Source organism: Tasmannia lanceolata, unplaced genomic scaffold (genome assembly GCF_043159265.1).
Source record: "Tasmannia lanceolata isolate RefF3 unplaced genomic scaffold, GAP_Taslan_0.1 ptg000015l, whole genome shotgun sequence".
Lineage (NCBI taxonomy): Eukaryota > Viridiplantae > Streptophyta > Magnoliopsida > Canellales > Winteraceae > Tasmannia > Tasmannia lanceolata.
In genome coordinates this window covers 54,430,458-54,448,162 of record NW_027518692.1, presented here as the reverse complement: position 1 = coordinate 54,448,162, position 17,705 = coordinate 54,430,458, and the positions used below count along the sequence as shown (strand labels likewise).

Below are 17,705 nucleotides of genomic sequence, written 5' to 3'. Positions count from 1 at the left end.
AAGGGTTTCTCTAGTTCAGTGTGCTGCATACACATTATCGTAATACAACGCACGTAATCATACGTATTCCGGAAAAAAAACGTACATTGGCCCCCAATTTCATCGAAAGACTTTCCGATCCCTCGCACATGTGATATATTTCCATGTATTGTGAAAGAGTACTTTCCAGTGTGAGACACACCAACACACAATCCAAGTGTTTCCTCAAACACATAGGGCCACTAGCCTTGAGGAGCCGATCCCTTCAAACAGACACTAAAGGAACATCTCAAGTACCATATTTCAGAGCTTAATTCCATTGGTAGGTCCCACAATCCCATCACCAATGCCTGATGGTTTCCGTGGTATTGTCCCGGTACCAATTTGGTCAGTTTACATTCTTGACACCCTGCTCATCGTGGAACTGCCGGTCCAAAGCGGCTAAGAGGAGTTTCCAAAATTCCATCAATCACATGATGTGCATTAGAGTGCAACAGGAGGAAATTAAATCAGTGGCAATGGAATGGTCTTGCAAGGCCACACAAAATACCATAAATCCCAACACATAAAACTTGAAATTGTACAATGCAAGTAAATATAACAAAGACGGCAACAAAAGAATTTTGGTATATGTGGCATTCAAAGTGTATACGACACACTACGGGTGCAACTTGGGTTGGATCGGGTTGAGCTTTTGCTAAAAAATGAATTGGGATCAACCCAAACACGACCCGATTTTGCCAAAGCTCAGCCCAAAGTCTGAAAAATCGACCTGAGTTGCACCCTTATATGACACTAAATCATTCAAATCTGAACTTTCTAAATCATTCAAATCTGAACTTTCAAAACTGCATATTTGTATAACTAGAGAATAAAATGCTATGGGTAAAAATAAATTTGCAGTAATGAAGACATCAACATTCCTACAGGCAGCAAACACTAACCAAAAATACCATTTTTTTTTTGAATGGGTCCTTAACTACCAATTAATCGTAGTAGTTCTGGAACCATTCAAAAAAAAAAAGAAGGTGTATCACTTTGTACAACTACTTGAGGAGGGAATGTAGCAGTTCACCCCATGAGTCAGAGGTAGTGACACTTCGTCATATTCTAGATTTTGATAAGTCATTGCAAACTCAAGCCGAGTAGCTTGATTAGCTATTTCAATGCAAGATGCAAGATAAAATGGCTATGGATATATGGGAAGACTTAGTGCGTCCTACAATTGATTCTTACCCAACCAACTCTCTCTTGTTTGAAGTGATTTTGTTCCTAATTTTTTTACCTTGTTAGTGAATTTTTATTTACAATTTAAATGAGTCTGTTCACATTTATATGTGTTTATCTACTTCTACAAAACTACTTGCTTGGGGTTTTTTGAATCATGATTTATCCACACTTGATCCCATTAATAAATAGATAGACCTCCCCATGTTAATCATAATTAACTGAATATTAGGTCCAAACTGGATGTCCAAAAGGTCAAAAAAAAAAAAAAATCTTTATCGAATGAAAATGTGAGAAAGTATTTAGACCATTTTAGTAGGGCCCATAACATTTTTATTTCTAGCCACACTTGAGGCACACAAACTTCTCAGTGTAAGAATGTAAAACTTTTTACAATTTTACAGTCCCGCATTTCCTCTCGTCTAACACAGGACTACTTCAAACTTGAAAGGCACAATCACTCTAGATTTCCTATTTGAAGAGTTCCTTACAGTCCTAGAATAATCCACGGTGTAATGAACTTTCCTAAAATGACCCATAGTCCTCGAAGCACACCATGATTTAAAATCCCGCACAACGAACCGTCCCCATTCCTTTCCACTTCAATTCCATCCCTATGCAACTTAACCGAAGGAGGGCAAAGTTCACGGGGATTTAAAATCCCGTAAAACTAACCCATCCTTGTCTCTCTCTCTGGTAGGGGTGCAACTTGGGTCGGGTCGAACCCGAATTTTGGGCGGGTTGGGTTGACAAAATTCGGGTTGGGTTTGGGTCCGGTTGGGGTTTGGCAACCCGGCCAAAATTCGGGTTGAGTTGGGTTGGGCATCAGGCAACCCGTAACTCGGCAAAGAATAAAGATTAACACATTACTTTTTGACAATTTTAGTTTTTCACGTGTTGTTTTTCTAGCTTCTAATTTTCTATCCTTAAAAATATAATAGTGTATGCTTTATATACTTATCAAAAAGTAAAGGCAAACCCTAACCTAGAAAGTAGAAGTCCTTATTCTCTATTTCTCTTTGAGAGAAGCCAACAGCCTCTAATCCTCCATCGGACCATCTCTCATTCTTCTTCTGTTCTTCCGCTAAAGGACCTACAAGGTTCTCTCTTTCTCTTTCTCCCATTAAGATTTAAAGAGGCATTTTTTTCATTAATATTTAAAGAGGCATTTGATGGGGTAATTGATTTAAAGAGGCATTGTTTTCATTAAGATTTCAGTAGAAATCCAACCCAACTTGGGAAATCGGGTTGGGTTGGGTTAGGGTTGGGGGTTGAAGTTTTTGGGTTGGGGTCAAACCGACCCGAGTTGCACCCCTAGAGTATCTCGGGGAGAACTTCAAGTTCTACCCCTATATAACTAACCCGAGCGTGAGAGGGTTTTTATCTGTTTCGAACTAGAAGGATTTGGCGCGTTTATGTCATTCAACTCGCGTATCTATCAAATCGCTTTGTTTCCTCTTTGGAACGTAGACTTACGAAAAAAATAAAAAAACGCAGCAAAAGCCCCAAATGATGGATATGGATATGGACGCCCCCCTGGATTTCGAGTCCGATGATCCCCTTCTCAGCCTTCCTCTTCCTGTCTCTACCAAGAAAAGGTATGCAAAACCCTAACCCACACCTCTCTCATTAGAAAGGTTTTTCGATTACTTATCTAACGAGCCTGAGATCACACGATTTGGATGTGATTTGAGGAGTAATTTAGGGATATGGTATATGCATATTGAGGGATTTTTATTTTAGGGTTATTTTAGTTAAGTTTTTTAGGTTTTATTTAAGATACATGGGTGAGATTAGTTGCTGAAGTCTTAAGTTAGCTTTTAGGTATTCTTTTCTTATAAATAGCTATTATATGAAAGCATTGTAATGGGGTTCTTAGAATTATTGAATGAAAATTGACCTTTTAGGCTTCTGTGTTATTTGAGAATTTTTGTATCATTTGCAATCGAATGTTAGTTGATATCATCCCTATTGGTGTTCAAAATGTAGTGTATCAGATTTCCATTTATTAACTAGCATTCAGACTCCTCCATGTGATTTGAATATCTCATGATATTCTTAGTCGGCCAGTTGTATTCAATTTTTCTAATCTGGCCCATTTTTTTGTTTTCAGGAGAAAGGTCATTGGTTTGGATGATCTTGTTTCTGATTTCTACAAGGAGAAAAGTAAAACTGGTGCAAGAAAGTCTAAATCAGGAAAAAATTACAACTCAGACGAGGATGATGATAGGACTCGAAATAAAAAAGAGGCATTACTATCCAAGTTTGTTGACGATTGCCAAAAGCAGGTAAAAATACTATATCAAGTGCTGCTTTTTGAACTAGTATATCAAGTGCTTCTTTTTGAACTAGTTTACCATCTCTTACAATGTTTAATGCTACTTCTTTTATAGGTTCATGACATAGTCACGGAAGCTGAGATCCCGTTGTGGGGTCAACGAATTTTTGGACCTCAGGTTTTTTAGAATAGTTTAAAACTTCCCAACTTTGAAATTACACAAAATTTTGATGATGTACCCTGCTGGATGTTCTGACAACAGATATAATCCAGATTTTTATGAATTGCAGAAAGCTCCACCATCGTTATCCTTCCCAGGACTAGGTAGTTGCAAACTTTTGCAATCTTTCACGAACAGTGAGCTCAATTTAATGCTGGAACTGAATTCCGAGAAAGGTATTTATTATTCCTTTGGTAGTAATTCTTCTTAGCTTCTGTCACTCTAATGGTTCGTCTTTCTTGAGTGCTTAGATTCTTTTGTCCTAGAAGCAATTTTTTCTTGTTACTTTGCATGTGTTGTTTGCTAAAAAGTACGAATATATCTAGATTTAGACCTGTTTATATGTCTGTTTATATTCAATATGTATGCTTGGAGCATGATGGCAAAAGTTGAAAAGTACTGGCATGGGATAGTGGTACTAGCACTGGTTTCATGTAAAAAACCGATCCAATGTACTTTTGGTGTCGGTTTGGACCGAGACCAAAATATTTCGGCCAAAATTTCTGATATTCGGCCGAAATTTAGAACTATGATCAATGTTTTGAAGGAGGAATTTGGGAATTGAGTTGGTAAAGTTGTAGTTATGGGGTGCCTGTTTTCAATTATGATGTTCAGTATTTTCTCCCACTCTTTCTAGTGCTACATCTTACAAGTTACAATGATTAAGGCTATCAATGCAACCGTGATGGCTCTACCTTTTTCTTTAATTTTTTTTAGTCTGAACTTGCTGATTGCTACGAGTCTATCATTGTCTATATCACGGCCTAATGATTTCATTTTTGTTCATGAGATGCATATTCATTTTTCTTTTGAACTTATCTGTAAATGAATACTTAATCTGCCTGAAGTGTAATTTTTTGCTACAGCTGCATGTTTTGCTCATCTTAATAATTATTTCCTGTGAATTGATTCTTCACATTGATGTTTGTTGATTTCCATTTCGGTGCTCCATTTTCCTATCATTTATGTGGCTATATGTTTTTTCTATGAGCCGCTATAGTATGGAGTGGCAGAATAATGCGCAGATTCTTGGTACAACCTTTCTCATTGAAAATAGAATGAAATCTGTGAAACAACCAGTTACTCCAAAAGCTGAAGCTGTTGGAGAAGGCATTATTTAATCTTTTATAGTTTCACAAAATCCAATGGATGGTCCGAGTCCGGCTTCAAATATATTCATGTTTATTCCTGAAGTTTGTCTCTTGTAGATGCGTAATATACCATATTCTTGCTATTACCCTTTCTATTGCTTGATTCTGACTGGTTTGACAGGAATCTCTCCACCGAATCTTTGTCAACCTCTGCTCTGTGTAGAATCTTCCTCCGTATTCACCCTTCAAATATCTCTCACGTCTACGCAAGGCACTTCATTATATGCGCTCGATTACTTCCACGTGAAATGTTGTTTCTTCCCCCATAAAATCTCTCGGAGTTTTTGTTTCTCATCAAAGTGGATCAATGTAGTTTTGTTCAAGCCCATTTTGAAACTTGCAAACTGTTCTAGGATCACTTTGCTTCGAATATCCATCTCTTTAGGTCACAACTTGGATATGGATATGTCTTCGATAAACACCAGCCATATTATACAAGCCCACCAGTATAGCAGTCACGAAGATTGTGTTTTCTTCTCCATCTTTTGTTATTGCTGCTTTCTTTTATTTTCCTTTTAGTTTGTCAAATTTGCTGGAATAGAGGAAGGTAGGGAAACCTATTGGACCTTACAGAAATCTCCTCTTTATCTCCTTGTATAGAGAACGCCTTATCTTCTCATTATAATTGGGCGTTTGTATCTGTTAGATTAAATAGTAACTAAATAACAAAAATCAATTATCCAAGGAAAGTATTTTCATTCTATTAGCTTGCTTGGATTTGGCCACCGACCAATTCATTGGTTATGCTATCAATTAGATTGAAACAACTTTTTGATTCCTAGAATTTTTGAGCCAACAAGAGATCATTTTCATCTTTTTTTATATAACTCGGAATTCATCTAGGAACCCGGGCCGGCATCTTAGATTTTATTAATATGATAAAAGAGTAAAAAGGGGGGGACATACCACCTTACCTCCAGATCCACATAGTACAGTAAAACTCTCTTGCTACGAATACTTGGAAAGTCTAAGGAGTCACAAAAGTACATGAGGTGGTCATACCACCTTATCGCAGAAAAAAACTAACAAATATCCAAAAACCTGCTACGAATTTTAGGGATTCCCAATAAATCACATTTCACAATGCCTTTAGCCAATGTAGGAAAATCTCTCCAAGAGATCATTTTCTCCATCTTGCCCTAAATTTTTTGTCTTCGTCTTCTTCTTCTGCAGCTTCAGAATTGAGATCTTGATTCACCATCCATTCTGCTGGGAGTTCGATTTTGACCATTGCTTCACTCAGATATCATTTTCCTTAGCAATTTGTGCATATCTTCTATATCTTTTAGCCCATTGAACGTTTGAGAAAAGCAGTGGAAAGGTTTTACCTGCAGGGTTGGACTATTCCCCTCATTTTCTCCGTTGTATTTTCATTTAAGTCTAACCCATGGTTTCATGTATTTTCATGTTCTGTTTTGGAATTACTATTGAATCAGCTTCTTTTCTTTTGGCGAGACAGGCGGGTAAGTTTTTTGTTGGGTTGGGTGGGGTGGGGTGGGTGCGGTCGCGCGTTGGTGTGGTGGTGGTGGTGGTGGTTGGGGGGGGGGGGTGTGAGAGTTTGAAAGTCTATCATTTGGAACTCATCAACAGCACAATGTTTTAATTGTTCCAGCTAATGATCTCTCTCTCTCTCTCTCTCTCTCTCTCTATATATATATATATATATATATATATATATATATATATATATATATATATATATATATATATATATATATATATACGGAAAAGTGAGCGTACTCGGTCGAGTAGATAAGCTTATCTACTCGGTCGGGTTAAAAACAGTGGGGGCCCACATTGTTTGGGTGATCCAAACTATTCATTTGAAAGGCCCTTACCTACATAGGTTGTCCACAAAATATCAGATCCATAGGATCATCCTAACCCATCCAAATGTGGAGGGAAAAATGGTGAAAAATGGACAGACACAGTTTGTCCACAAATCTGCTCATTTTTCCCTCCACTGTTGGATGGGTTAGGATGATCCTATGGAGCTGATTTTTTGTGGACATCCTATCTAGGTAAGGACCTTTCAAATGAATGGTTTGGATCACCCAAAAAATGTGGGCCCCCACTGTTTTTAGCCGACCGAGTAGATAAGCTTATCTACTTGACCGAGTACTCTCACTTTTCCCATATATATATATATATATATATATATATATATATATATATATATATTTATGATTAAGCAATTGCAACATATGCTTTAGTGCTAGTGCTAAAATTTTATACCAACATGTTCTTGCACATCTTCAATTTGATTGTGAACTTTATGTTACAAGTCATTCTTCTCTTTACCAAATATTAATATTTAATAATGATGACTGACTACTTGTGTGCTTTTATCTTTTTTTTTTAATGTTCTGCTTGTATTTCATTTTGATTGTGCTCCACAATCATGCTTAATGAGCTGTATTCAAGCATTCTCTATAATATCATTGGGTTGTATGGAAGCACTTGAATCTCTTGCGTTCAAAAAAATAAAATAAAATCATTGGGTTGTATGGAAGGTATTATCAATTTATTTCACTAATTTAAGCACGCGACATTCTTCATTTTCTTTTTCATCAAAATAAAGCAATATTTCATTTTCTTTGTCTATTTATTCTAATGCCCATGCTGTTCCACCAGGAGAAACCTTTATTGAAGGATTAATTATAAATGGGTGGCTTTCAAAATTGGTCTTGACATGTGGGCATGTAGAAGAATCGATCGCTTCTTATAGCTTTTATCTCAGTGAGTTTTCTTATCCTGTTCAAAGATTCCATCACATGATTGTCTAATGTCTCATCCTCTCCACGTTTTTTTTTTCCTTTGATTTTTCAGTGTTATACTCTTCAAATGAGGGATTGCAGGCATCTGCTTGTGAGTTTTGGTTGGCTATTCTTCCCTCCGTAAATAAGGTAATTCCGCTCAGTCACTTTTCTTAAAGATGGTTTTGATTGAGTTTTGAGTTGAGTCTTATACAAATATTTTGAGATAATTATCATGTATGACGTATATCCCAAGCTTGAACATCTTTTTTCTTCATCATTCAAAAAGAAAAAAAAATTATTATTTCTTATCATACTTAATGCAGGTTGATTTACCATCAGTTATATTTGATTGGTTTCCTAGCTATACTGAACTGAAACACGCCCTCGAGGTTTATGGATATCTATCGTGTTCGTCAACTAATATTTCTTCGCTTTCAGAAGTGGATAGTAAGGGTAAGCTCCTTCACATTTTCACTTTGTGGCTTATAAGTAGTTCATGCTATGTGAATGGCTTCTTGAATTGCGGTTTTAGAGAAGCCAAGTCAATCTTGTATCTTTCTATTTTTCATTCTGCTCCTATTGTTTCCAATACTCGTGAATAAATTGAAGTGTTGTGAATAAATTGAAGTGTTATGCCATTTTAAATAACCACTGGACATCTTACCGTGGTCAATTCCAAACTGTAGTAATTGATTACTGGAATGCTAACCGTATGGGATACAAAGGGATGAATGCATCATTGTAAAAATGCTTGGCATGCATCCTTTTTTTTTTCCTGGACATAAGGATCAAGCGTGGTTCATGTAGCATGTAATATTGGATTAATACAGTGTCGTATTTAGGCGAAGGACTCCCTTGTTCAAATTAGCTATCACTTTGTAGAATGGTTGGGAGCAAAATCCATACGTCAAATTATGAAGTGTTAAGAGTATGCAGAAAAGTAAATGTTGCATCTGGAATGTGGAACCCAAATGACTTTTTTATTGGTATAGAAAAACAGTCAGCCATAGAATGGAGATAAGGGATCTGAATATGCAACCTTTATAACTTGTAGTATTAAATCCATAGATGATAAGTCGGGTATTTCCCTTTGTTATCAGGCATCTTCTTTCAGTTATTTGGAAAAAAATGGTCCAAGAGACCCCTATAATTTCAATGACAAAAAAAACAAGAGCCTAGTAGCAATTTCAACCTTTTCCATTGTTGCTCTGCTACCGGGGTTAATATCTTTTATAGTTGTTAAAGTGAAAAGGAAAAAGAAACAAATCTTCAAGGAGCTCCGAATTCATGGGGACAAAGGGAAGAAGTGAGAAGAAAAAGGAGAAAGGAATTTGTGTCGGTCGAGAGCAAACTCCGCAATCGCTTTTGCATTATATTTATGAATCACTTAAACATAATTACATTCCATGTCATTAAGAGGGCATCCATGATAGGCCAATCCTACTATTGTAAATAAATCTTGAATGAAGGTAAAGAATTACACCGAAACTATAATTTAAATACTACTTAGCCACTGTAGCCTTAACAAAGGTGAAAAACCTTTGCCCTTTTATCTACATGGTAACAGTTTTAAGCATTCCCCTCTTCCCTATTAGTTTTGTGAATTGACTTTGCTCTGGGCACACCATTTGTGATATCATGGCTCTTGATCGAGGTGACTATCGAGTTGAGAATGTCATAGAATGAAAATTCCCATAATCTAAGCTAGCTATATCTTAGTTTTTAAAGGTCTGTGAACAAAAAAGGTGTTTGAAGTTGCTTCTTTAATGTTTTAGGTTTTATACTGCTACGTGTTTGTAACAGTGAAAAGTCAGGGCCTTGGGAAATCCCAATAAGATGCAGAGGCAATATAAGAGAGAGAGAGAAATTATTCGATTGGCAGATGGGACTTGTAGTAACTAGGAAAAGAGATTTATATTTGGAAGGGAATGCAATATTATGTGAGGGAAGATAAACTTTGTTTATCGTTACTTCCTTAAAGATGGGACACTTGAAATGTTTACATGGAACATTCTCCCAATCCAGACACGAATTCAAGTTTTCATCAACTGGATGAAGAGAGTTAAGTGGGGCTATGGATGGTGGTTGGCCCGACAGATAATGACTTACTCCTGTTCCAGTGCGCAACAATGGAGGATCATCGTTTTTCTTATTATATAAATACCCCTAGAGCATAGGGAAAAGATCTCTCTCACTATGGAAATGGGGAGAAGTTGATTTACAAAAGGCAGGCCTTGTATTGGACTATTGGAGTGGTTCAGTTGGACGGCTCACTCTGCACTGTCGGTCAAATTCTATATTCATTGATCTGGCCTCCAAATTAGGGACACCGGTTATATTGGATAACTACTGGGTTCGGCATGGATGTGGGTGTCTACCTTTGGAGTTTTGGTTGCTCACTGAGGGTGAACAAGAAATGTTAGCTTGGGAGCATGGTTATAAATTTCCACCAAAACCGACACGAAATGACAGAAATGTTTCCATTTCCATCCCCACCGAAACGGAAACCGAAATGACCGAATTGCATAAACCAAAATCGTAAGTGTAATAGTCGTATACTATATTAGTATGTATTATATAATTATATTTATACGAAATGAATGCAAAATGTGGTGCATGCATTATTTATAAATATCTATATGAATTACAAGTGAAATTTGGCAAGTACTAAATTGTTTGGCATGTGCGACTGTGCATGCCGTTAGGCGTTTGATGTTTTAAACCATTATGGATGGTTATCTTACTTATATAATGATTTTTAGTGCATATTTGTGCATATGTTTTCATATGTTTCCTTCATCCTACAGGATTTCCACCGAAACTGAAACGTTTCCGTTTCTGTGACGCGACTGAAATTGAAATTGAAATTTAAAACCTTGCTTGGGAGTGGTCAGATCAAATCCTTGACCATCATTGAGGAAATGTTCCAGACAAGGTTTCAAGTGCCTTACATTATAGGGGGTAGTTAGAGAGCCCATTGATTGAGTTTCAGTGACGGATCGCAGTTTCATCCTACTGGGAAAAGCTTGAACTATGTATGCTGACCTAGGCTGCCAAGCACTAACTGGAACAACACCACTGATTGTTGAGGAAAAGTCTTGTTTTGCTCGAGATATGGCTTTAACGTAGCTGTTTGGGAGCTGAAGCCAGGCTTTAATAATATGTTATTGATCAATATGATGGGGATACAAAGCTAACACCTTGTATAGATGTAGATCTTCACTCAGGCCATGGGAAGCAGTCGGCCTCTGTGGCAGGGATGGAAGTAATCCCAAGACTTCTGATCTTAACAAGGCTCTATGGAGATCTAGGGAGAACCCTATAAAAAAAATCCAACGATGCTAGTAACTAGATAAGGTTCAGGGGATTGTTCTTTTACTGCTTCATTGCTCTTTGTGAACTTACCATGGAAGTCGGGTCCGAGTGCATCTGTTATGTAGATTGTTCTTTCCTCTCTAATGCAAAGATGAATTGGTGGAATCCTTCTTCCATGGGACTGCGGCCATCAATCCGCTACGCCAGACTCCTTTGTTCTCGATGATGACGGGATGGCGGTGTACAAAGATTCAAATGACCAGATCTCCGCCATTGAAATGGTGACTTTCCGAGGCCCTACTATCACACCATTTGGTCTCTTCTAGGCTCTAGCTGGCTTTGTCTGGTATTGGAATTATGTTACGGAGATGAGTTCTGCTAGTACTAAAGAGGGAGGACCTTATAAAGGTAAAAAATAAGAAAGTGTTCTGCCTCTTGAAAATGAAATCCACTAATCTGGATAAGTTCAAAGCGTTAACTGACAGGCTTAGTGATGATCCATCAGAGATGAATCTAGAGAGCCTAGTAGTAGGAGCTTACTTTTTATGCCCTACTCTTAACTCTATGGGCCCATCAACTCAGACGGCTTTTTAATGCGCATTTATTTCTTTAATACATCCACGAATGCAAGATGGTAGTCCTTTTCTTTCACTGGCCCAAAATTGGATCTGCTTTACCTCTAATTTTGAAGGTTCATTGTGGAGCTATTCCCATGAGCCTTCTCCAGCCGTAGCAATAGAAGCTTCCAAACTAGCCGTAGGCCCTGTTTGTTTATAAGCTACTTCTCTTTCATCCGTCTTTTGTTCTTTTAATATAGCTCGTAAATTCGGCAGACTACCTACACCTTTGGTGGTTTTAATAATCTTCTGTAATTTGTGTTCAGATTCTTGTTCTGAAGGGCCACCGCGAAATATTAGATCATGGATCAAATTTCTAGGTGCTTGCTGTCAAATAAGGTATGTTATGTAAACTAAATATGATATTAGAGGCACATCCTTTCTCTTTTAGTAGCATTGTGGCTCATTATGTGTTCGATTCGTCAAATGATATTGCATCAAATGCTTTTCTTTTCTCTACTTGCATAAGGCAACATATATTTAAAATATATTGAAATCTACGACACATTTTGGTTTAAGTTTCAGTTAATGTGTTTTGCTATTAAGCTAGTTATTCATTTTCTTGCAGAAGTATCCAGCCTATATTCTCAACTTCAGAAGTGGAAGAATTCCTTGGTGTGATTATTTATCTCTTCTTAGACCGTCGGCTTCAAGGCTTGTCACTCCTTTTACATGAATGCATGCTGTCAGTTATTAGTTTCTTCACGGACAGTGAATGGATTTCCAGCTGTGAGAAAGTAGCAAATTCGCTGGCTTACAGGTTTTCACTGGCTACTTTATCAATACTACAATTTTTTTATTGATCCACATCTATATATGATAGATGTGGATTAAGGGATTAAGGTCCACCGGATCGTGTTTTCTAACATATTTGCCTGTCAATTAAATTTTGGCTGGTTATTTTTCTTTATCCTTGATGACTTCAATAAGAAGATATAATTACGAGTAATAACTGATTAATAACGAGAATACTTGCTTAATTTGGGACGTAAATGCTGTTTTAAAGAGCATAAGTTCTTTCTAGAACCTTTGCCTCCATTGTATGATTTCTTGTCTTCCTTTAAACCAATCTGTCACTTCTTAGCCCTCCATTATCTTTTATTCATTTATTATAGTCTTAAGAGCATTTTTGAATTGATTATTTTCATTCTTAATGAAATATATGCAGGTAAGATGTCAGGGGGCTCATCAGTCCCACTTTCACATGTTCTCTATTTCTCACCTTCTTGCTTTCTTGCTTTTTTCCTCTTTAACTATAATAAGAGAGGAGAGTCAAATTCTTAGAAAGAGAAACATATAACTACATCACCACTCTAGAAATCTTGAGAGCATTCCCACCTCATAATTTGATTTTATTGATAATTGTTAATTTACGAATGCCCTTAATTAGCCACATGTGTTTTTGAGCTATAGCTCAGATAAGCTCAGGAACTCTTTCCTCATTTATGAATGCCCTTAATTAGTCCATATGAAGGGCACATGGGAAGGAAAATATTTACATAAATGACAATTATAACTGTTAATAACTTTGTCTCTTAACAACCATGTATTAAGATGCTATGGTGTGTTCTATTTCAAAAAAAAAGAAAAAAAAAGAAAAGAAAACAACCATGTATTAAGTTACATGGCTCCCAAAGTTTCGAACTAAACTAGTAAGGGTGAAGCATTAAACTTTATGACTAACCATTCCATGTGAGATGTTTGGTTGCGAGACTCGAGAGAGACATTTCTATTGACAAATGTTGCCACTTTTAAAGTTCTAAATTTCCTAAGCATTGCAAGTTTGCAACTCAACTATATATATAGCCTACCTTTAGGGCTTGGTATTGCCAGAGATATCATGCCTTGATTTCCAGTATGCAACATTTCTACACTTCCCATCCAGTTTTAACAAAGTCCTTAGCGAGTTTTTGATTTTAGTCATGAAAATGCAGACTACCCAAGGACATGAATTGCTTGAAAATTGTGGAGTGCATTCCTGGGTCTACCACTCGTAGCAAGCACCTCAGAAGCAAAGTTGCCTTTCAAATCCTCATAAATTGCTTTGATACAAAGGTTCGTCATCACTAGTTTCTAGATTTCAACTATTATATGTTCTGAAAATATAAATCCTATTTTACTTCAAATTCTCTATCTTTTGGCATAATTAACTTTCTAGATGTCAACATTATAGTAATGGCTTGGCAAACAAAGTGCAATTTTAATAATTCATTGTATGCATTCATGTTATTCTTGCATGGATCTCTCAGTTGTTGTAACATCTTCCCATCGTAGCACATTCTTCTGGTTGAGTTTATTTAGGTCCTCTTACTCCCCATATCTATAATCATTAGTACTTGGAAAAATGAATAAAAAGTAGAACTCAAGAAACAAAGATGCATGGATTGGGAAGTTGGAGTCGCCTTTATTCGTATAATTGTAAGATGTTTAAACTTTAAATAGATAAATTACTATTTTTTCGTAGCACTTGGGTTTGCTCACTTTCGATGAAAAGTTCACAATAGAAACTTGGGGTTCAAATCAATTATTGCATGTATCTGAGTGGTTCCATTTAAATCATTTGTGGGGTTTTTACATGAATTAAGGGGATGGGTATTTGGATGAATACCTTAGTTATGTTTAGTTCATGATATATTTTTTAATGATTTACATCATTAATGAACATACAGTTTAGTACTTGATCAAGATTTTAGGGTGGCATTAATCATGATGTTATGCTGTAGATTGCCTGTTGTGGAAAAGACATAGATACCCCCAAAGACAATCTAATTCCCATACAAAAAATAACCCTTATTTCCTACACTTGCAATTGACATTAAACAATAGTGGGTGGAAATGCAAAATAATTTCTAATCAACTCAACCTTTTATATTAAGCCTTAAATACTCGTTGAATAATCCATTCAAAAAAGACAAAAATACTCGTTGAAGGAGAAAGTACAACAATAGTACCCTCCAACTAATATTTGTACAGGGATGAATATCAAATGCTATCTCAACTCAACTCAACTCAACTCAACAAAGCCTTTGTCCCAAAATTTATATAGCATTCGAATATCGAATGCTACATATGTTTTTATTTTATTCTTTATTGTTTTCCTTTTTATTTTTATAAAAGAAAAAAGAAGATAATAAACAACTCCTTCCTCCTTCCCCTTCCCTTCTATTTCCTTCATGAGAAACTGGGCATCGTCGGTCGTTTTCGAGATCTTCAAGCTCCTCTTCGGCTCTCTCATTGATCCAGGCCGTGTAAAAGACTTTGAATCTTTGTTTTGCGGAAAGGCAAGGGTTTGAAAAGGGGCGTGCTTCCAATGTCCTTGTTATTCCCTTCTCTTTTAGATCCCTTGACGTCTTTGTATAGGAAATGATAATCCGTCATTTATGATAATATCAAATCTTCAGAAAGCTATAGAAGAAAATGATTCTTTTTTTTTAGGTCTCCCGTTTTACCTTCTCTTAGCAATAAAGATTCACCATTCAAAAAAAAAAATAAATCTCCCAAATAATACGAAAAAGGAATTGTATTACAATTTCCAGCTTTGTATATTTGTTTTTTTATCACTCTATAGCTGGCTTAGGTAGCTTTGTTTTCTTACTTCTGATATCGAGTCATTTCTCACTGATATTTCTCTTAATGATAGTTTAAAGCTGTAACAAATATAATATTATTTTAATGTAACCATAAATATTTGACAGATAATTAAGATGCTTGATTTCAAGCATAAAATAATCAATCAATCCTATTACTATAATTTCAAATAATTTAATTTTTCATGTTGATGGCCTGGGATATTAATCTACCTTGATTTTATTTATGGGCAGAAAGCCCACCAATTCCTACCACTAACCCATCATAAATGAGGTAGACCTGATGGAATGTGTGAAGGTCCCCTCTATTTAAATGAATTGTTGGCTGCTAAGCCTAAAACTATATTGTAGTAAACTCACTTGTAAGAACCAGTGCTGGATGCATTTTTAATGCTTTTTCATTGACAACTCAATGCAATCCTATGAGATTTGTGGTTCTATTTACGTATTTCTGTTTTGTATTTTTATTTATTTATTTTGTTTTATTTTTTCAATGTGCTAAATTGCTCTAGTATTGCCTTCTGTATGGTTTATTCTTCTCTATAGGTAACTGGTGCAGAAGATGTACTGGCATTGCTTCTATCAATCAATTTGAAGGACAAAAAATGCGATTTTTTCAAGATATACATTTACCTAGTTCTTGCTGAGAATTGGCTTTTCTCTAGTTCTCTATTAGACCAGAGACCAGTAATTCTTGAAATGTGGGGAGTTTATCTACGGAACTGTTCTAGCCAAATTACAAGCACGGATTGGAGGTCTTTTGCATCTAAGGTATGCAACTGAACTTCTGTGCATTGACTTCTGTGGACTTTGCAAGTCCCCATCTTAAATACAATTGTTTATTTGTTTTATCCTGCAGGTTCGTAATAAAGCATCATATCTTCTACAAACCACAACGCAAAAGAAGGAATTTTGAAGAATGTATGTACTGTAAGTTCTCCTGGTAGATATGATGGCTCTTTATCTAATTATATACCTTTTCAATGAACAATGCACTCCCTTATTTTGATAGTCACAGTTGTTTCTTGCAATTCCCAATCAGAAAAAAGTGTAAAACATAGGGAGGAGTGCCATCATAAAAAACTCAAAATATGGGAGTGCATATATCATCTCCTATCTCTGTCTTCCCCCCTCTATCTTTCCCTTCCCTTGTTTTAACTTTTAACAATGACACTCTCTTTATCAAACAGTTCTGTAACTAGATGTTGATAGCTTTTTGGGAAGTAACATAGTTTAACAGCTAGTATTTCAGGGGAATGTAAATAAATAGTGGAGTGCCATTGTTGATGTAAGGAAGTGCAAATATCATTTTCCTATATAATTTTGAGCCATGTGTATTGTAGTGGATTCGAGCCTTGTGAGACCCAAGGCAATAGTATCTCAACCCTGATGGATGCACATAGTTTTTCTTACAAGTGGAGGTGAGTTCTATGAACCAAACGATTTACCTCCTATGCAACAAGATTGTTGCCTTGCCGTGTGTGAAACAACCAATTACTCCAAAAGCTTAAGCACTTGGAGATGGCGTAATTTAATCTTTTATATTTTAACACTCCCCCTCACGTGTGGCCCCTCTTTTTAGGGTTGGACTACACGTGGCACATGACCATTACATATGGATGTAATGGTCAATGTCGGGGGTCCTATTTCAACCCCAACACCTTGTAAATCAAGGTGATGTGATCAATAGAACAAGTTGAGAATCAATGATAATGAGAAAAAAACTAATTAAATATGGTTTAATTTTGCAACCATCATCTGTATCTAATTTGAATGCATACTACATGTGACTTATGTTTTACAAGAAAAAAGATCCTCCTCCCCTTCTACACCCTTCTACAGACTACAGGCATTCATACACTTGTTTTTAATTTGTTGATATTTTTCATATTTTAAGATGAGTTTCTCTTAAGTCTTAACCTCATTGAGTTTTTGCTATCCATGTTGAGTTTTTGGGCATTGTCGAGGTTCCCTATTTTCGATTAACTAAAGAAGAACCTTCATAACTTTCCTAGAAACAAAATAAAATAGAAGAATAGGGCAATGTGGTTATCGCGGTTGGATAAATTATAACAATCAATACTGATCCCACACGAAGACATTTGCTTATGATCAGCACCTTTGATCTGATAGACCATCATGAGACCTTAGACATAGTCTATGTTCTATGCAGAATGGATATCCAATCCATAAGATTACTGCCGAGAAAACATAACTATTTATCTTCTCTTGCCGTTGCCCCAAACAAGGCCGACTAAATCAAGGAAGTGTGATCATTTGATCAAGGCCGGGCTTCTGTTCGATTGATCGAATCAATGGATGCGATTGCATCATGCAAGGCCCAACAATTTGTCTTGTAGAAGAATCTACACAATACACAGTTCTCTTTGGAGGTGCAATCGCATTGTAATACAATGAGGCACGCCAACTAAGGCAGGATAGGTCCCACATTTCTTTGATCAGAACCATCCACTTGATAGGCCTTGCCATGGATTCCATATGGCTCCAAAATTATGCCAATCATCCTATTATGACCGTGGTTTGAAATTTGGCTTTCGGCATAAATTTCGGA

General features: G+C 36.4%; 1 protein-coding gene across 1 annotated transcript; it reads left to right on the top strand.

Moving 5' to 3' along the window:
- Nucleotides 1-2,522: 2,522 nt before the first annotated feature.
- Nucleotides 2,523-16,454, top strand: LOC143846063 (actin protein 2/3 complex subunit-like protein). The gene is made up of 12 exons (XM_077354473.1): nucleotides 2,523-2,804; nucleotides 3,320-3,494; nucleotides 3,600-3,662; nucleotides 3,775-3,880; nucleotides 7,490-7,594; nucleotides 7,685-7,761; nucleotides 7,938-8,067; nucleotides 11,813-11,885; nucleotides 12,115-12,306; nucleotides 13,481-13,601; nucleotides 15,680-15,904; nucleotides 15,993-16,454. Exons 1-12 carry the CDS (start codon nucleotides 2,716-2,718, stop codon nucleotides 16,047-16,049), a joined length of 1,413 nt encoding a protein of 470 aa, XP_077210588.1. The 5' UTR covers nucleotides 2,523-2,715; the 3' UTR covers nucleotides 16,050-16,454.
- Nucleotides 16,455-17,705: the final 1,251 nt, after the last annotated feature.